This window comes from Ovis aries, chromosome 3 (assembly GCF_016772045.2).
Source record: "Ovis aries strain OAR_USU_Benz2616 breed Rambouillet chromosome 3, ARS-UI_Ramb_v3.0, whole genome shotgun sequence".
NCBI classification, from domain to species: domain Eukaryota; kingdom Metazoa; phylum Chordata; class Mammalia; order Artiodactyla; family Bovidae; genus Ovis; species Ovis aries.
Window position 1 is genome coordinate 144596809 of NC_056056.1, and position 16367 is coordinate 144613175.

Here is a 16367-nt window from a genome sequence, read left to right on the forward strand (position 1 = left end):
ATTGGTCAGAAAGCAGAGATGACTCACAACATCAACAACACATCTGGCCAGGATGATTTAAGAAATTTTGCAAATGAGAAGACAGCCTTGAAGATAATGAGTCCAGTGGCTGGCCAGCAGAAGCTGACAATGACCAACTAAGAGGATCATCAAAGCTGATCCTCTAAAACTACACAAGATGTTGACCAAGAACTCAATATCAACCATTCTATGATCATTTGGCATTTACGCATATGGTCATCAAAGCAAATTGGAAAAGTGAAAAAGCTAGGTAAGTGGGTATCTTGTGAGCTGACCAAAAACTTTTAAAAAAGCATTTTGAAGTGTCATCTTCTCTTATTCTACACAATAACAACAAACTGCTTTTGGATCGGGACGTGCGACAAGAAGTAGATTGTATACGACAACCAGTGTTGACCAGCTCAGTGTCTGGACCAAGAAGAAGCTCCAAAGCACTTCCAAAAGCCAAACTTGCACCAAAGAAGGTCACTATCACTGTCTGGTGGTCTGCTGCCCATCTGATCCGCCACAGCTTTCTGAATCCTGGTGAAACCACTATATCTGAGAAGTATACTCAGCAAATCAATGAGATGCATAGAAACCTGCAACGCCTGCATCCACCATTGGTCAACAGTAAGCCCTACTCTTCTCCACAACAATAACCTAATCGCACGTTGCACAACCAACAACTTCAAAAGTTGAACGGATTGGGCCATAAGATTTTGTTTGCCTCATCTGCCATATTCATCTGATCTCTCACCAATCAAGTACCACTTCTTTAAGCATCTCCACAACTTTTTGCAGGGAAAACACTTCCATAACCATCAGGAGGCAGAAAATGCTTTCCAAGAGTCTGCTGAATCCCAAAGTATGGATTTTTATGCTACAGGAATAAAGAAACTTATTTCTCATTGACAATAACATGTTGATTGTAATGGTTTCTATTTTCATTAATAAAGATGTGTTTGAGCCTAGATATAATGACTTAAAATTCACGGTCCAAAACCACGATTATATTTGCACCAACCTAACAGAACATATACCAAGCTACTAACACTGCTACGAAGATTGAGGAGTAACATATACAATTTTATCTCATTTATGTAAAATTATCCACTGTATGCAGGTCAGGAAGCAACAGTTAGAACTGGACATGAAACAACAGACTGGTTCCAAATAGGAAAAGGAGTAAGTCAAGGCTGTATATTGTCACCCTGCTTATTTAACTTCTATGCAGAGTACATCATGAGAAACGCTGGACTGGAAGAAACACAAGCTGGAATCAAGATTGCCGGGAGAAATATCAGTAACCTCAGATATGCAGATGACACCACCCTTATGGCAGAAACTGAAGAGGAACTAAAAAGCCTCTTAATGAAAGTGAAAGAGGAGAGTGAAAAAGTTGGCTTCAAGCTCAACATTCAGAAAACAAAGATCATGGCATCTGGTCCCATCACTTCATGGGAAATAGATGGGGAAACAGTGGAAAGAGTGTCAGACTTTATTTTGGGGGGCTCCAAAATCACTGCAGATGGTGACTGCAGCCACGAAATTAAAAGACACTTACTCCTTGGAAGGAAAGCTATGATCAACCTATACAGCATATTCAAAAGCAGAGACATTGCTTTGCCAACTAAGGTCCGTCTAGTCAAGGCTATGGTTTTCCTGTGGTCATGTATGGATGTGAGAGTTGGACTGTGAAGAAAGCTGAGCACCTAAGAATTGATGCTTTTGAACTGTGGTGTTGGAGAAGACTCTTGAGAGTCCCTTGGAATGCAAGGAGATCCAACCAGTCCATTCTGAAGGAAATCAGCCCTGGGATTTCTTTTGAAGGAATGATGCTAAAGCTGAAATTCTAGTACTTTGGACACCTCATGTGAAGAGTTGACTCATTGGAAAAGACTCTGATGCTGGGAGGGACTGGGGGCAGGAGGAGAAGGGGACAACCAAGGATGAGATGGCTGGATGGCATCACGGACTTGATGGACGTGAGTCTGAGTGAACTCTGGGAGTTGGTCATGGACAGGGAGGCCTGGCGTGCTGCGATTCATGGGGTCGCAAAGAGTCGGACACGACTGAGCAACTGAACTGAACTGAACAGGGGGGAAAATGCTAAAAAACAGTAAAGAAGAAAGAATAAGGACAGAAATAGCTCAGGTGGTAAAGAATATGCCTGCCATGCAGGAGACGCAGGTTAGATTCCTGGATTGGGAAGATATCCTAGGGATGGAAATGGCAACCCACTCCAGTATTCTTGCCTGGGAAATCCCATGGTCAGAGGGAGCCTGGTGGTCTACAGTCCATGGGGTCACAAAGAGTAGGACATGACTGAGAGACTAAGCATAGTACCATAGTACACAGTAAAATAATCCAAGAGCTGGTTCTTTGGGGACAAATAAACCATTATAAACCATCAGCTAGTCTAATCAAAACTTTTATGTTTTTTTTTAATTTTGTTTTTTATATTTAGGTCTTTATTACATCAAATTATTTATGTTCACATGCCAGGGTTCCAATTTTATGTTTTTCTCTCCTGAATGGAGAGCAATTTTCCCAGTACTATTTATTTAAAAGTTCATTCTTTCTGCATTTGATCTGTAATACTACTATTGCTATACCCTAAACTCCTAGACATATTTAGGTTTGCTTCCTGACTGCCTACTCTGTTTCACTGTTCACATTACTACAGCTTTGTTCTGATACATGATCTATTGAATCTTCACATCTTTTCAATATTATTTTTGTTATCTGGCCTCTTCCTGTTAATTTTAGAATCAGTTTACCAACTCCTAATTGCACTCATCTCACACGCTAGTAAAGTAATGCTCAAAATTCTCCAAGCCAGGCTTCAGCAATACGTGAACGGTGAAGTTCCAGATGTTCAAGCAGGATTTAGAAAAGGCAGAGGAACCAGAGATCAAATTGCCAACATCCGCTGGATCATGGAAAAAGCAAGAGAGTTCCAGAAAAGCATCTATTTCTGCTTGATTGACTATGCCAAAGCCTTTGACTGTGTGGATCACAATAAACTGTGGAAAATTCTGAAAGAGATGGGAATACCAGACCGCTTGAGAAATACCTGCCTCTTGAGAAACCTATATGCAGGTCAGGAAGCAACAGTTAGAACTGGACATGAAACAACAAACTGGTTCCAAACAGGAAAAGGAGTACGTCAAGGCTGTATATTGTCACCCTGCTTATTTAACTTCTATGCAGAGTACATCATGAGAACCACTGGGCTGGAAGCAGCACAAGCTGGAATTAAGATTGCTGAGAGAAATATCAATAATCTCAGATATGCATATGACACCACCCTTACGGCAGAAACTGAAGAGGAACTAAAAAGCCTCTTAATGAAAGTAAAAGAGGAGAGTGAAAAAGTTGGCTTCAAGCTCAACATTCAGGAAAAGAAGATCATGGCATCTGGTCCCATCACTTCATGGGAAATAGATGGGGAAACAGTGGAAAGAGTGTCAGACTTTATTTTGGGGAGCTCCAAAATCACTGCAGATGGTGATTGCAGCCATGAAATTAAAAGACGCTTACTCCTTGGAAGGAAAGTTATGACCAATCTAGATAGCATAGTCAAAAACAGAGACATTACTTTGCCAACAAAGGTCCGTCTAGTCAAGGCTATGGTTTTTCCAGTGGTCATGTATGGATGTGAGAGTTGGACTGTGAGAACAGCTGAGCGCCAAAGAATTGATGCTTTTGAACTGTGATGTTGGAGAAGTCTCTTGAGAGTCCCTTGGACTGCAAGGAGATCCAACCAGTCCATTCTAAAGGAGATCAGCCCTGGATGTTCTTTGGAAGGAAATGAAACTCCAGTATACTTTGGCCACCTCATGCGAAGACATGACTCACTGAAAAAGACTCTGATGCTGGAAGGGATTGGGGGCAGGAGAAAAAGGGGACGACAGAGGATGAGATGGCTGGATGGCATCACCGACTCAAACGTGGGTTTGGGTGAACTCCGGAAGTTGGTGATGGACAGGGAGGCCTGGCGTGCTGCAATTCATGGGGTCACAAAGAGTCGGACACGACTGAGAGACTGAACTGAACTGATGCAACAAACAAACAAAACAAAAACCTGGAATTTAGACTGGAACTATATATTCACACCTGAATTTGAAGAGAATTGATGCATTTGTGATGTCTGTCTCTTCCCATCCAATGGTGTTGCACTGTTCCTTTTATTTTGGACCTTTAAAATGTTCTTTAGAAATGACCTGTAATTTCATCCAACTAATCTCACACACTTTTGTTAAATTTCATTTTTATTACTCCTTAATAGTTTTTAATGCTATAGTGTTTTTAAATTACGTAGTCTAATTTATTCTGCTCATACTTGATTTTATTATATTGAACTTTGCTAACTTCCCAATAATTCTAATCATTTATAGACTCTTGGATCTTCTGCATGGATAATTATATAATCTATAAGCAAATTGTTTCTTTCACTGTAACCCTTAACCTTCATTTTCCTTGTCTCAGTAGAGGGCGGGCTGAAACCATTATTACCATAATTAATAGAAACAGTGAGAAAAGGCATTATTGCTTTGCTCTGGTTTTAAGGCGAATGCCTCTAACTTTACCAGTCAGTATAGCAAATGCCTATTTATTAAATACAGGAAATTTTCTTCTCTTCCTGGCTGAAGTTATATACTAAGCGTTAAATTTATCAAAGTATTTTTTAACATCTGTAATTTCTGTTGCTTCTTCTGAGAGAAGCAGTCTGCCATGAACTCTGAATGTCCTTATGCAACCCTGCCATAGGTATCAAAATGAAAGGCCTAACCATCCACTGATACAGAAGAGTTTTTTTAACTGGTCAACAGACAGTTCAACAGGTCAAGCTGACCACAGTTTAACTCCCATGTGACTGCTTACTCCCCAGGAAAGGACTGGCTTGCTTCCTGACTGCAACAAAAGGTATCTAGCTTAACTCTGGGTTTCTCAGTTACAGTGCATCCCACTGAGAGCACAGCCACCAACTCTGCCCATTATATCACCCTGTGGGACTTGGGGACAGGGACCCAATACTGCCATGCTGATGCTTCTGCTGACTACAGGGCTGTAATAACTGCCCACTGAATCCAGCTGTCTACTTCTGGCACCTATAAAGTTGTGGCAGTTACTCCTTGCCATTCTCCATGAGTTTGTGATTCTTCTCCGACAGAAGATTTTTAAAAGGATTCTTTACAAACTCCAACACTATCAGTCAAGTTATACAAGAAAGCAACTATCAACCCAGTTAAATCTATCCGTCCTTTTTTCTAACTATTCTATCAAATGTCTCTATAAGTAACCAAAGCTAACAATGATCGAGGTTCTTCCAAAATATGTTTTCCCAACAGGACTTAATTGATCAAAATAAAGCAACTAAGAGATGCTTTATAATAGAAGCTAATTTGTAATGACTCAAATATTTTCAAGAAGGATACTTCTGGAAAAAAAATGCCTTACTTTCTAATTAAGTAAATAGATACCTTATAATCCACATGACTCATTAAGAACAATTTAATAAACAAAAAAGAATAAACAATAGTTTAAATATTTTTACTATCTATTATGAAATGCCAAGAGATAAGAATGCTAGCTTACTAGTGCCATTAATATTATATTACACAGTCACAAAAAGATTATAATACTGCTGCTTCTGAAATTTTAAATCCTATTTAATATTTCATCTATGTGCCTTAAGGTGAGATTTCAACAGGAGACATTTCAATGAGGCAAACATCAAAGTAATTATATTATTATTTTTATCTTTTTACCTGTATTCAGGCTGTCGGCTTGCAGAATGATCATCTCTCGTCCACCTATAGCCAGATTCATCCTGTAACAGAAAAATGTTACTTAAAATATTCATTTACATTATTTTGGTCAAATAGAGTATCTATTTGTATCTAACAGCATTACTGGAAACTAGTTTCAAAACCAAAATAATATGAGGGAAAAAATACTTTTCTAAGTTTCTCTGCGCTTCAAAGGCATGAAAAAGAAAACAAGATACAAGTCGTCCATTTCAAAGAACTAATTTGGTAGACTGAGAACCTGTGGTACTTATTTATCTCTATTAAAATACTTAGAAGTATTTCTTTGGTGGGCCCAAACAACTTTATTGCCAAAAACACATGCCATCATTCACAATACAGAAAGTCTGTTCAAGAACAAAGGTTCAATTTAAATTGAAACACACATTTCTCAATCTTTCTTTTTTATTTTTTTCCCTGTGAAGTTTGTTCAACAATTTTCATCTTCAAGCCTAATAAGAAAACCATCACTTTCTCATTTTTCTTGTTGGCGTCCTTTTCTCATCCTACCTCCCATTAAAAAATACAATTGGAAACAATATAATAAGAAATCAAAACTATATTAAATAAACTATATTAGATCAAGATGTTTAAAATCTTGTTTAAGCTTAAAATTTTAAAAAGAAGCACACTTTGTCCTCTGAAACAGACAAGCTGTAAGAGGAACATATGAAGGAACCACATAGTAATCCACACTCCATTACTTTAAAATTATACATACAACAAGGGACAATCAGTCCTCCATATCCACAGGTTCCACATTAGCAGATTCAACCAATCACATTGAAAAATACAGGGAAAGGGTGGAATTCAGAAAGTTTCAAAAAGCAAAGCTTGAATTTGCCGCATGCTAGCAACTACTTACATAGCACTTTGTATTAAGTATCACAAATAACATAGAGATGATTTAAAAAATATGGAGGATGTGCACAGGTTATATGCAAATAGTATGCCTTTTTATATAAGAGATTTGAGCATCCTTGGGATTTGGTATACTGGGGGTCCTGGAACCAATCCCGTGATATCAATGGACAACTGTAACATGTGCACTACCTACAATCAGAAACAATGATTCAGCTAAAATAAATATTATCTTCATTTTCCTCTTTAGCATCACATACCATACTTACAAAAGTAAAATGTATTCACCATTATTCTTCCCAACATTCAACTAAAGAAAAAAGCCAACAGCTATAATATCACATTGGATCTAGTAAGTAGTTTGTTTTATAGTAACTGAAGTCTAGGTAAGAATTAGTGTCATGAGAATCCTAAGGATATCAAGTGGGTTTATTTGTTTGAAGAATATTACACAAGAAAATGTGCAAAGAATGAACAATTCAATTCATAACAATAAGAGTAAAAAATACTATCAAGGTACTATTATGTTTCAAATACAATTTGGTCCACTGAATCCAAAATTCCCTGTCTACACTAAACAGCCACAGGATTTCCATGAGGTAACAACTGTTTATCCAAAGGCTAAACTGTTTCTCCTTCAGACTACCTGAAAGAATGACTCTGGTTGCAAAATTCAGTATTTCTAAAATAGAGATAATGCATAATGTTCACTTTTCAATATTGAACCCTTCCTCCTAAAGGAAAAGCATGACATTTAAAAGTGAACAAAATAAAAATCAATTCTATTGAGACGTAACGAAGCTGTCATCAAATTTTATTGTAAGCAATGACTGAATATGTCATTAATTACGATATTACACGGCAGGAAAGGGGAAAAAGGAGAAAATAAAGGAAAATGGTTCAGCAGAAGAACGATGTAAACATGCAAGTTATGTCAAAGGAAGAGCATCAAGGAATAGTTTAACCAAGTTCAATAACAGATTACTGCAACATTAAATGTTTCTAGATTATTAAAGATGATTAAGAAAAGAACAAAAGAACATAATAAAGCAATAGTAGCTAATATTTAAAAAATGCTTATTATAGGAAAAGCAATGTTTGGAGAGCTTTCTTATCTGAGGTAACAAGTAGACTTTAATAATCACTATAACAAAATGAGACTGAGTGTCAACAACCTTAACCCAACCTCACCCACAGCATTTCATCATGATGAAAACAACGTAATTTTAACTGGGCACATTCAGTAACAGAAGATAACTACCTGCTGATCACTTGAAAGTGAAAGTCACTCAATTGTGTCCGACTCTTTGCAACCCCATGGACTATACAGTCCATGAATTCTCCAGGCCAGAATACTGGAGTGGGTAGCCTTTCCCTTCTCCAGGGGATCGTCCCAACCCAGGGATCCATCCCAGGTCTCCTGCACTGCAGGCAGATTCTTACTGAATACAAAAGCAATAGGTAAGATTACCTTTATCTGGTTCTACAAACCCTCGCCAACGGAGGGGATAAAAAAGCAGGTGAGTTGGAATCAATGTTATTAAATCTAAGACAGAGCTATCCAGAGCGCTTACCCACTTTGTCCAGCACCCCAAGATTCCTGACTACCAGTTCCCATTTGACAGCTCCAGCAGGCAATTCAACAGAGCATCAAGCAGGAAGTGTTTATTCAACTGCCTCCATGGCCAGTCACATAAATTCCAAAAATTACATGATTCTTAAACTTATAAAAAACAACAATTAGTACATGGGGGAAATTTACATACTCCTCTGTGAGGTGGACCACTTCTTCGATCATGAGAAAAACTGCGGCCCTCGTCATAGTCTCGGTAATCAACATGACTGTAATATCTATTGTAGCTTCCTTCACCAGGTCTGTCTAGCAGTGGTGGTTTCTTTGGCACAACATTAACTACTCTACGGTAGCCATCCTAAAACAGACAAAAAGAAATATACAAAAATCACTAACTTCTCTATTTGGTTTTGGAAACGTTTTTTAAAAAGCATAGGAGTTATCCTTAATCAAATAGAGTAAATGTATAAACAAACAAAAATGCATTAATGAAATAACATGAATAATAACTAATAGTAAGGTCTTCACATGAATTAAAGGAAATCAAACTGTTCAATGAGAAAGCCAGGTGTTTAAAAGTAACATGCAGCAATGCAAAAAACCAATCATAAGTAAAAGAAAAAATACAATATTATTAATAAAAAATAAACCATGAAAGGGAGAATGTCACAGTAGCTCTAATCCCTAGTTGTCCAGGTATTTTAGAAGTAAAACCATTTAAGATAGCACACATCTTTTGTTTACTGTGTCTGAAGTTTATTGTCCAGAAAAAAATAAAAGGTTTTTACACATAACCAACAGCAAATAAGGAGATAATACTGAGCTAGAAAGATCTAGAGGATACATTTGCTATTTCTAAAACATCATGTAAGAGAAGAGCCTGTAACATCATAAGTTTGGAAGTAAAATAAAACTCGATATAAAAGCTGACCTAATTTTCAAAGTAATATGTTAATGTTTTAAAGTTTAGCTGAACAGATTCTTAGTGGGAGTTGGGAAACTGAAAAGAGGGAAAATAACACCTATCTTAGACCAGAAGCTGCTGTAAAATAAAAATGATTATCAACAACAAGAACCAGAGAGCTACAGAATATGCATCTCTAAATAATCTGGTCTTGAGCACTCATGCTATGTCTATCAATATCAGATGAGGCCTATGTGAAAGAAACTGGCAAGCCACCCAAGCGTAAGATATGATCACTATGAAGTAACTGATTTGACAAAATGAAAAACTTGCAATGCCTAACATTCGAGAGTGGTAATTTTACTATTTAAGTCTCAGTTTCATTATCTGAGCAATGACATTAATAAGAGTAACTACATCATGAAGTTGTGAGGACTAAAGAAAAACCAAACTGTAAAACAGTTAGTATAGCAGGATACACTAAGTACTCAAAAAATGGTTGCTATTTTGATTACTATTTTTACAAGTCTAAGTGAAACACTAAATTCCTCAAAGTGGTTATTTCTTTAAATTGCTTCTTAGCATTAATAACTACAACTATTCAATAACTACTAACTAGCTATAAAATAGCTATTTAAATATATAAAAAAATATTTTAGTAGCTATTAAATAACTACACCCATGCCAAATTTCCCAATGGGTAGGAAATTTGTCAATGTGCCACAAAAAAACAGTTCATATCCATTTGAGAGTTAAAATGACCTATGTAATTTTTTCCCATGGGGATATAAGGTGGTTTCCTTTAGTATGTAACAAATTAAATTGTAATATATATTCTGTATGATCACATAAAATATAGTACACAAATGAATTTAGTGACTTTTTCTCCTTAACACTATCTTTCATAGAGATTTCAATTAAATCTAAGCAAATATTGAGCTTCTTAAAAAAAACTGTCATTAAGCCAAAATTTACAGCATCTTCTAATTCAAAATTTGTTGCACATAAAATTAAAACCACTGACTTCTCCAATTGTGGGAAACCATAAAATTCAATTACATAATACCTATTTGTTCCTACCAAATAATAAATGAAAATAATCAATCCAAAGTTGCTACTGAGCAAAAGAAAAAAATCTGCTAATGATAGTTCTTATATCTAGCAATGAAGATGAAATTGCTGTTTCCTTAATGTTTTGAGGAAGTGTACAAATATATACATTATACCATCCCTCTGGTGGTGTCGCACTGAGTAATTCCCACAAACACACAGGATATGAGAGCCACAGGGAGGAAAAGCTGAGTGCTTATTTACTGGTAACTTATCCTGTAATCTTTAAGAGCAGTAAAGCAAGACAAGGACCAGAACTCTAGGATTAAGGATGCTACCTCCTGGAGGTCTAGAGGAAATCACATGAGAGTCCTAAGAAAGGTCTTTGAAGAGAAGGGGGATTGTTCTGCATGCAGAACAGTGTCCTCCTAAGGCTGACATGTCACCTAGATCGGTTAACTCAAGAGCAGGAGAAAGACCAAGCAAGGAAGAGAAAATGAGTAAGATTAAATTCCAAGAGACATTTCTGAGAAAGCAGTAAAACATGGTTCCCACAAATCCCCTCTTTCTGTTTTAATGAATGTTTCTTTGATCTTCTTGTCAGAAGAACAGCGTTATCATCGCCTCAGTGCAAGTGAGTTGAGAAAATAAGGCAATCAATGTTCTGAACATGAGAAAACATGCTATCACAGTCTAACTGGTCCAAAGAGGTCCAAAGAGCATGCTGATTTTCACCAAACCATAAAACTGCAGGTTCCAAAGCTGCAAGTCGAGATAAAATCATTTGATCAATTTCCACTGTTCAGTAAAGTCAGAAGTTATATTAGTCATAAGAGTCTGTACTTGGCAGTTTTTAAAGAAATAGAAAGGGCTGCTGCAATAGCAGCTGCCATGGTAACAGCTATTATGGAAACTATTAGAGTACCTAAAAAACGTTTTTTACCCCAAACTAGATTGGATTGAGCTAGGTGAGAACCACCACACCAGGGTCAATTTAATAGAAAGGGTAAAGTTATAAGCAAGTGCAAAGATGTATGGTCTGGTAGTGCAGATATTAACATGGGCACTCATCTCTGCAAAATTCCAAACAAAATGATTACTGTTAAAGATTCCAAGCCCCATTGCAAAACCTGTGAGAAAAAAGGAAGCGCAAGACAACGCCACATAAAGATCTTAGTAGGAGACTATCGTAATGGTGCTAGTGCAAATTTTAAACAGAGTACAAGTCCTGTAAATCCAAGATTCCATTAAGGGTCAGATTTATTATAGCGAAAGAGAAAAGACCAATTTCAAATCTGATCATGCCAAGTTTTGTTACTGTCTTGAACCAATAATCCTTGGGGACCCCAATTTTCTATTGTATAATTATCGATCATGAGAGCTGTGTGGAAAAATTATGAGATCCTCAAACATGCCAATTCAATCCACCAAACAGTTGCATATCAACCCACGCATGAATACATAATGGGATTGATGTTTAGGGAGAGGCATTCCAGATGCTAAGTTTCCTTGGAAACCAAAAGTAAACACAAAGGTCTGACATTTAACGATAATGATTCAAGATCGTTTTGGGGGGTTTATTATATTATTCATATACCACTGAGCGCTGGTATAAGCACATATCTAGGCATTTGTTCAGTTAGTTATGCCGAAGGGTAGATGTGAACCATTAATGGTCCAAGGAGAATCTAAGGTATGCATAGGTAAAAGAGATGAAGGAGAAAGCTATTCTCCCCTAGCAATGGGTGTTGCGAGCGAAATGACACAAAGATAAGACGCACACAAAAGACACACAAGACACAACTCCGGTCGGTCGGAGGAAAAAGGAAGTGCGCAAACAAGCTGCGGTTTATTTTTATAAAGCCCCCTAGGCAGAATTCCAGACTGCATGACTAAGCCTTTTCAGTACAGCGCAGGTGCACAAATGTTATCGTACAGCAAGGGGAGTGAAACTCCTGTTTACTGCAGAGTCTGTCCAGAGCCCTTTCTTCCTCCTTATCACAAGAAGGGAATGCTCCCTCGTTTGCAATGGACCGTTAAACTCAAGGCAGTGTCCAGACTCCTTGGCAGAGCATCTTGTTTGCAAGCACGCTCCGCCCAAGCAGAGTCCCGTTTGCAGGCACATCTCCGCTTCCCTATTATGGCCGCATTAACTTCCTTCAATGGGGGAATCATTGGTAGAAATAGGAGTTTCTGGATCTTCCCATGTGACAACAGACAACAAAGGGGGGGTTCATTAAGTGAGCCCAGTATGTATAGTTATTGTTAAGTAGTATATGAGCAGGAACCCTAGTGAAAAACAGAAGTATAACCTGAAACAGCCATACCTTATGGGCAGAGTTAGCATTTATAATGGCTAAAAGGGAAAGCAACATCAGGAGTAATAGGTGTGCCACTATTAATAACAGCTATTTCAGCTCTTAAAGTAAGATGTTTAATATTACCCCACATAATGTCAATGGCTAGAGAATGACTGGTTATTTCTCAGTCTTTTTGGAAGAGGCAGCCAGGAAGAGACATCTGGGTGGTCAATAGATGAAACTCCAGCAATAGATCCTTAAGTCCTTGGTGCCAACTCATGACAAAGTTTCACACAACAGGCAGGCATCCAAGGTGGACCTGATGGAGACAAAACAGGAGCATATTCCCTTCCCCATGTTAGTAATTTGACAGGTCCTTGCCAAACAGGAGAGAGGGTAGTTGTTTAAAAAGTACCGGAGGGAATTCTTGTGAATGTGTAGTAGCAAAATGTCTAGTAACAGCAGCTGACTGTGAAGAACTTTTGGAAACTGATAAGTGATTAGGAGTGAATAAGGCAATATATAATCATTCCCAGCTGCGGCTGCTGCTGCTGCTAAGTCGCTTCAGTCGTGTCTGACTCTGTGTGACCCCACAGACGGCAGCCTACCAGGCTCCTCTGCCCCTGGGATTCTCCAGGCAAGAACACTGGAGTAGGCTGCCATTTCCTTCTCCAGTGCATGAAAGTGAAAAGCGAAAGTGAAGTCGCTCAGTCGTGTCTGACTCTTAGCGACCTCATGGACTGCAGCCTACCAGGCTCCTCTGCCCATGGGATCTTCCAGGCAAGAGTACTAGAGTGGGGTGCCACTGCATTCACTAGGAGGAGTTAATTCTTTCCTTTTCAGTTTACTTAAAAACAATTTCAGTAGCCCATTCATGCATTCAATAATGCCTGTCCAGTAAGGTTGTGAGGAATACCTATGATGTGTTAATATCCCATAGACAAAAGAAATCCCTAAGTTTGTGTGATGTATATGCTGCAGCATTATCAGTTTTAATGGTTTGAGGGTGTCCTAGAATAGCAAAACATTCAAGGTGAGCTTGCTCAGGATGTGCTTATTCTCCATGTTGTGTGGTAGCCCATAAAAAGCCTGCAAAAGTATCAACAGTTACATCCACAAAGTGAAATGGTTTAAATGGAGGATGAGTCACATCCATCTGCCATAACTCATTACAACAAAGACCACAAGGGTTATAATGCCAGCTTCTGGGAGAGAAGGAGTTAATAACTGACATGTGGGACAGGCGCTAACAATCTTTTGGCTTCCTGTAAGGTTAGAGCAAATTGTTTATGTAGTGCCTTGGCACCCTGGTGGAAGAACTGATGTGACTGAAAGGCAGCAGTAAACGATGATCCTATAAGGTGAAGAGATAAGTCAGCCTGTTCATTTCCGAAAGTGAGAGCTCCGGGAAATTGTGTACGTCCTCCAGTATGAGCTATGGAAAAAGGATGCTGTCGTTTAGTTAAAAGAGTTTGAACAGAAACAAAGAAGGAAAGTAATGGTTTATCGATTGAAGTATTTAAAATAGAATTGGGCAATTACTGAATTATATTAACAACATACAAGGAATCTGTTAATAGAGTAAAGTTTGCAAGGTTTGCAAATGCAAGCAAGACAGCAGCTAATCCAGAATGCTGTGGGGATGTTTGGGGGCTGGTAAAGATCTTTATCCATCCTTGATTCCTCAAGTTTGACTGCCATCTGTATAGTGGGTAAGCAAGTTAGGAACAGGATGTCTAGAGATAAGATGATGTAAAGAAAAGGGCACTAATTGTAAAACAGAAGTTATTTTATCCATCAGTAAGTTGTAAATAATTCCCCTGTAAAATCTGATATGGCTATTTGAAATTGTTCATTAGTTTGATATAATGATTCCACATTTTCTTTAGATATTCCCACAAAATTGTTTGTGGATCTGAGCCAGTAAGGCAACAGAGGCCTAAGTGTCCTTGCTGTAATAGATGTAGTCTCTCCTGTAAGCAGGGAAGAACACAGTATTTGGGTTGATTAGGATAATCTAACCATTCAATGCTTTTTATCTCTTTAGGTAAGATGTGGGCAAATATTGCTGTAGGAGTATGTTTAATAGAAAGAAGAATCACTGAAAAAGGATGTGAAGGAACATATAGTCAAGAAAATGTTTAACATAAGCAGCGCCGAATTGTGGTAATAAAGCATAATCTTAAGGAGAAAAATAGCAGGGTGAGGTAGGATCTTCATTTCCCTGTAATAATAGAAAGAAAGTGAAAGTCACTCAGTTGTGTTTGACTCTCTGTGACCCCATGGACTATACAGTCCATGGAATTCTCTAGGCCAGAATATTGGTGGGTGGCCTTTCTTTTGCTCCTCCAGCGGATCTTCCCAACCCAGGGATCAAAGCCAGGTCTCCCGCACTGCAGGAGATTTTTTTACCAGCTGAGCCACAAGGGAAAGGAAGCTCTGCATATGTTGGGATGCCTGATGTAGGTCGTATCCAATTTAAGTGACCCAAGAACCGCTTTAAAGAAATAAGTGTTAAGGTTCTGGAACCTTGAAGGAAAACTGTAAAGGAGTAATTGCTTATTGTAAAATTTGAAAGCCAAGATATTTCCATGGGGGCATGTATTGGATTTTCTCTGGAGCCATTATTAACCCCTGTGAATTCAAATATGTCTGTAAGGAAGAGAGAATTTCTGCTAATTTTTGTGGTGCGGAGTGTGCTAAAAGAATATCATCCATATAATGATAAATACAGGCATCGGGAAATCGTTGTCGTGACAGTTGCAGACTTAGATCTACGAATCTTTGACACGTGGTAGGGCTATTCTTCATACCCCGAGGTAAGTATTTCCACTGATATCACTGTAAAGGACGATGATTATTTATATTAGGAACTAAAACTGTAAATTTCTGTTTATCTTCAAAATGTAAAGGTATGGTAGAAAAGCAAATCTTAAGATCTATAATTATTAGTGTGATCGTCTGGAATTAGAGAGGGGTTTGGAATAGCTGGTTGTAATGAACCCATCGGTTGCATTTGAGCATTAATTACTCTTAAATAATGAATTAAATGCCACCTTCCTGATTTTGGGGGGATAATAAAGATGGGAGTATTCCACAGGCTTAAGGAAGGTTCTCTATGTCCTGCATCTAATTATTCTTTAACCAATTGTTCTATAAGCGCAATTTCTTCTTTAGTCCTAGGTCCTATCCAGACCCGGGGGTAGGGGGCTGGGGGAGGGTTCATCGATCCAGATGATTTGTAATGGTATATAATAGCAGTGGCCCTGAGGATAAATTTGTCTGTAGTTTTAATTGATATTGTTATAATATATCTAACCCCGATAAAGTTGTAGGAATATTCATGATGTAAGGACAATAATAGCTACATGCCCTTCTGAATCTGTACAGATTTTTGGAAAGGTGCTTTGATGTGCTTCTTGGAATCCCCCAACAACTAAAATCTGTCCATGGACTCTTTTTAAAAGACAGATAGAAGGCCATTCTTGTTTTGTGATAATAGCTACATAAGTTCCTGATCTATTAAACCCTTGAAAGAAAGGTCTTGAATTTTTAGCGTTTATGTGGGGTAGTTAGTCAAATAGCATAGTCGTAGATCCAAAGCCTCCTTTCCTAATTTCTTTCTCTGCTGAGGGCACAAAATAAGACAAGAGTAATAGCTGGGCAACTTTTGTCCCTTTCTCTACTGTATGATAAGTATGTGAGGGCCGTAATTTGAATACTGCCTGAGTAATCAGAATCAATTACCTCTGGTAAAATATGAATACCTTTCATAGTTATGCTGGACCAGCCTAAAATAATTCCAACTGTGTCTTTAGATAAAAGGCCATAAACTTCTGTAGGAATATGTTTAACTTCATTGA

General features: G+C 38.0%; 1 protein-coding gene across 50 annotated transcripts in view; it reads right to left on the reverse strand.

Moving 5' to 3' along the window:
• The window catches only part of PPHLN1 (periphilin 1), a 170482-nt gene that overhangs the window by 124596 nt on the left and 29519 nt on the right, over positions 1–16367 (reverse strand). For 31 of the 50 annotated variants that reach the window (XM_060412748.1, XM_060412729.1, XM_027967436.2 and 28 more), the window contains 2 exons: positions 8444–8608; positions 5778–5839 (listed from right to left, as the gene is read on the reverse strand). Coding sequence is in view for 44 of the 50 variants with exons in the window: in XM_060412729.1 (XP_060268712.1) it covers positions 5778–5839; positions 8444–8608 (227 nt within the window). In the remaining 6 variants the exon portion in view is untranslated. The remainder of the gene's footprint in view (positions 1–5777; positions 5840–8443; positions 8609–16367) is intronic. The other 19 variants (XM_060412749.1, XM_060412745.1, XM_060412742.1 and 16 more) reach the window with 1 other exon arrangement.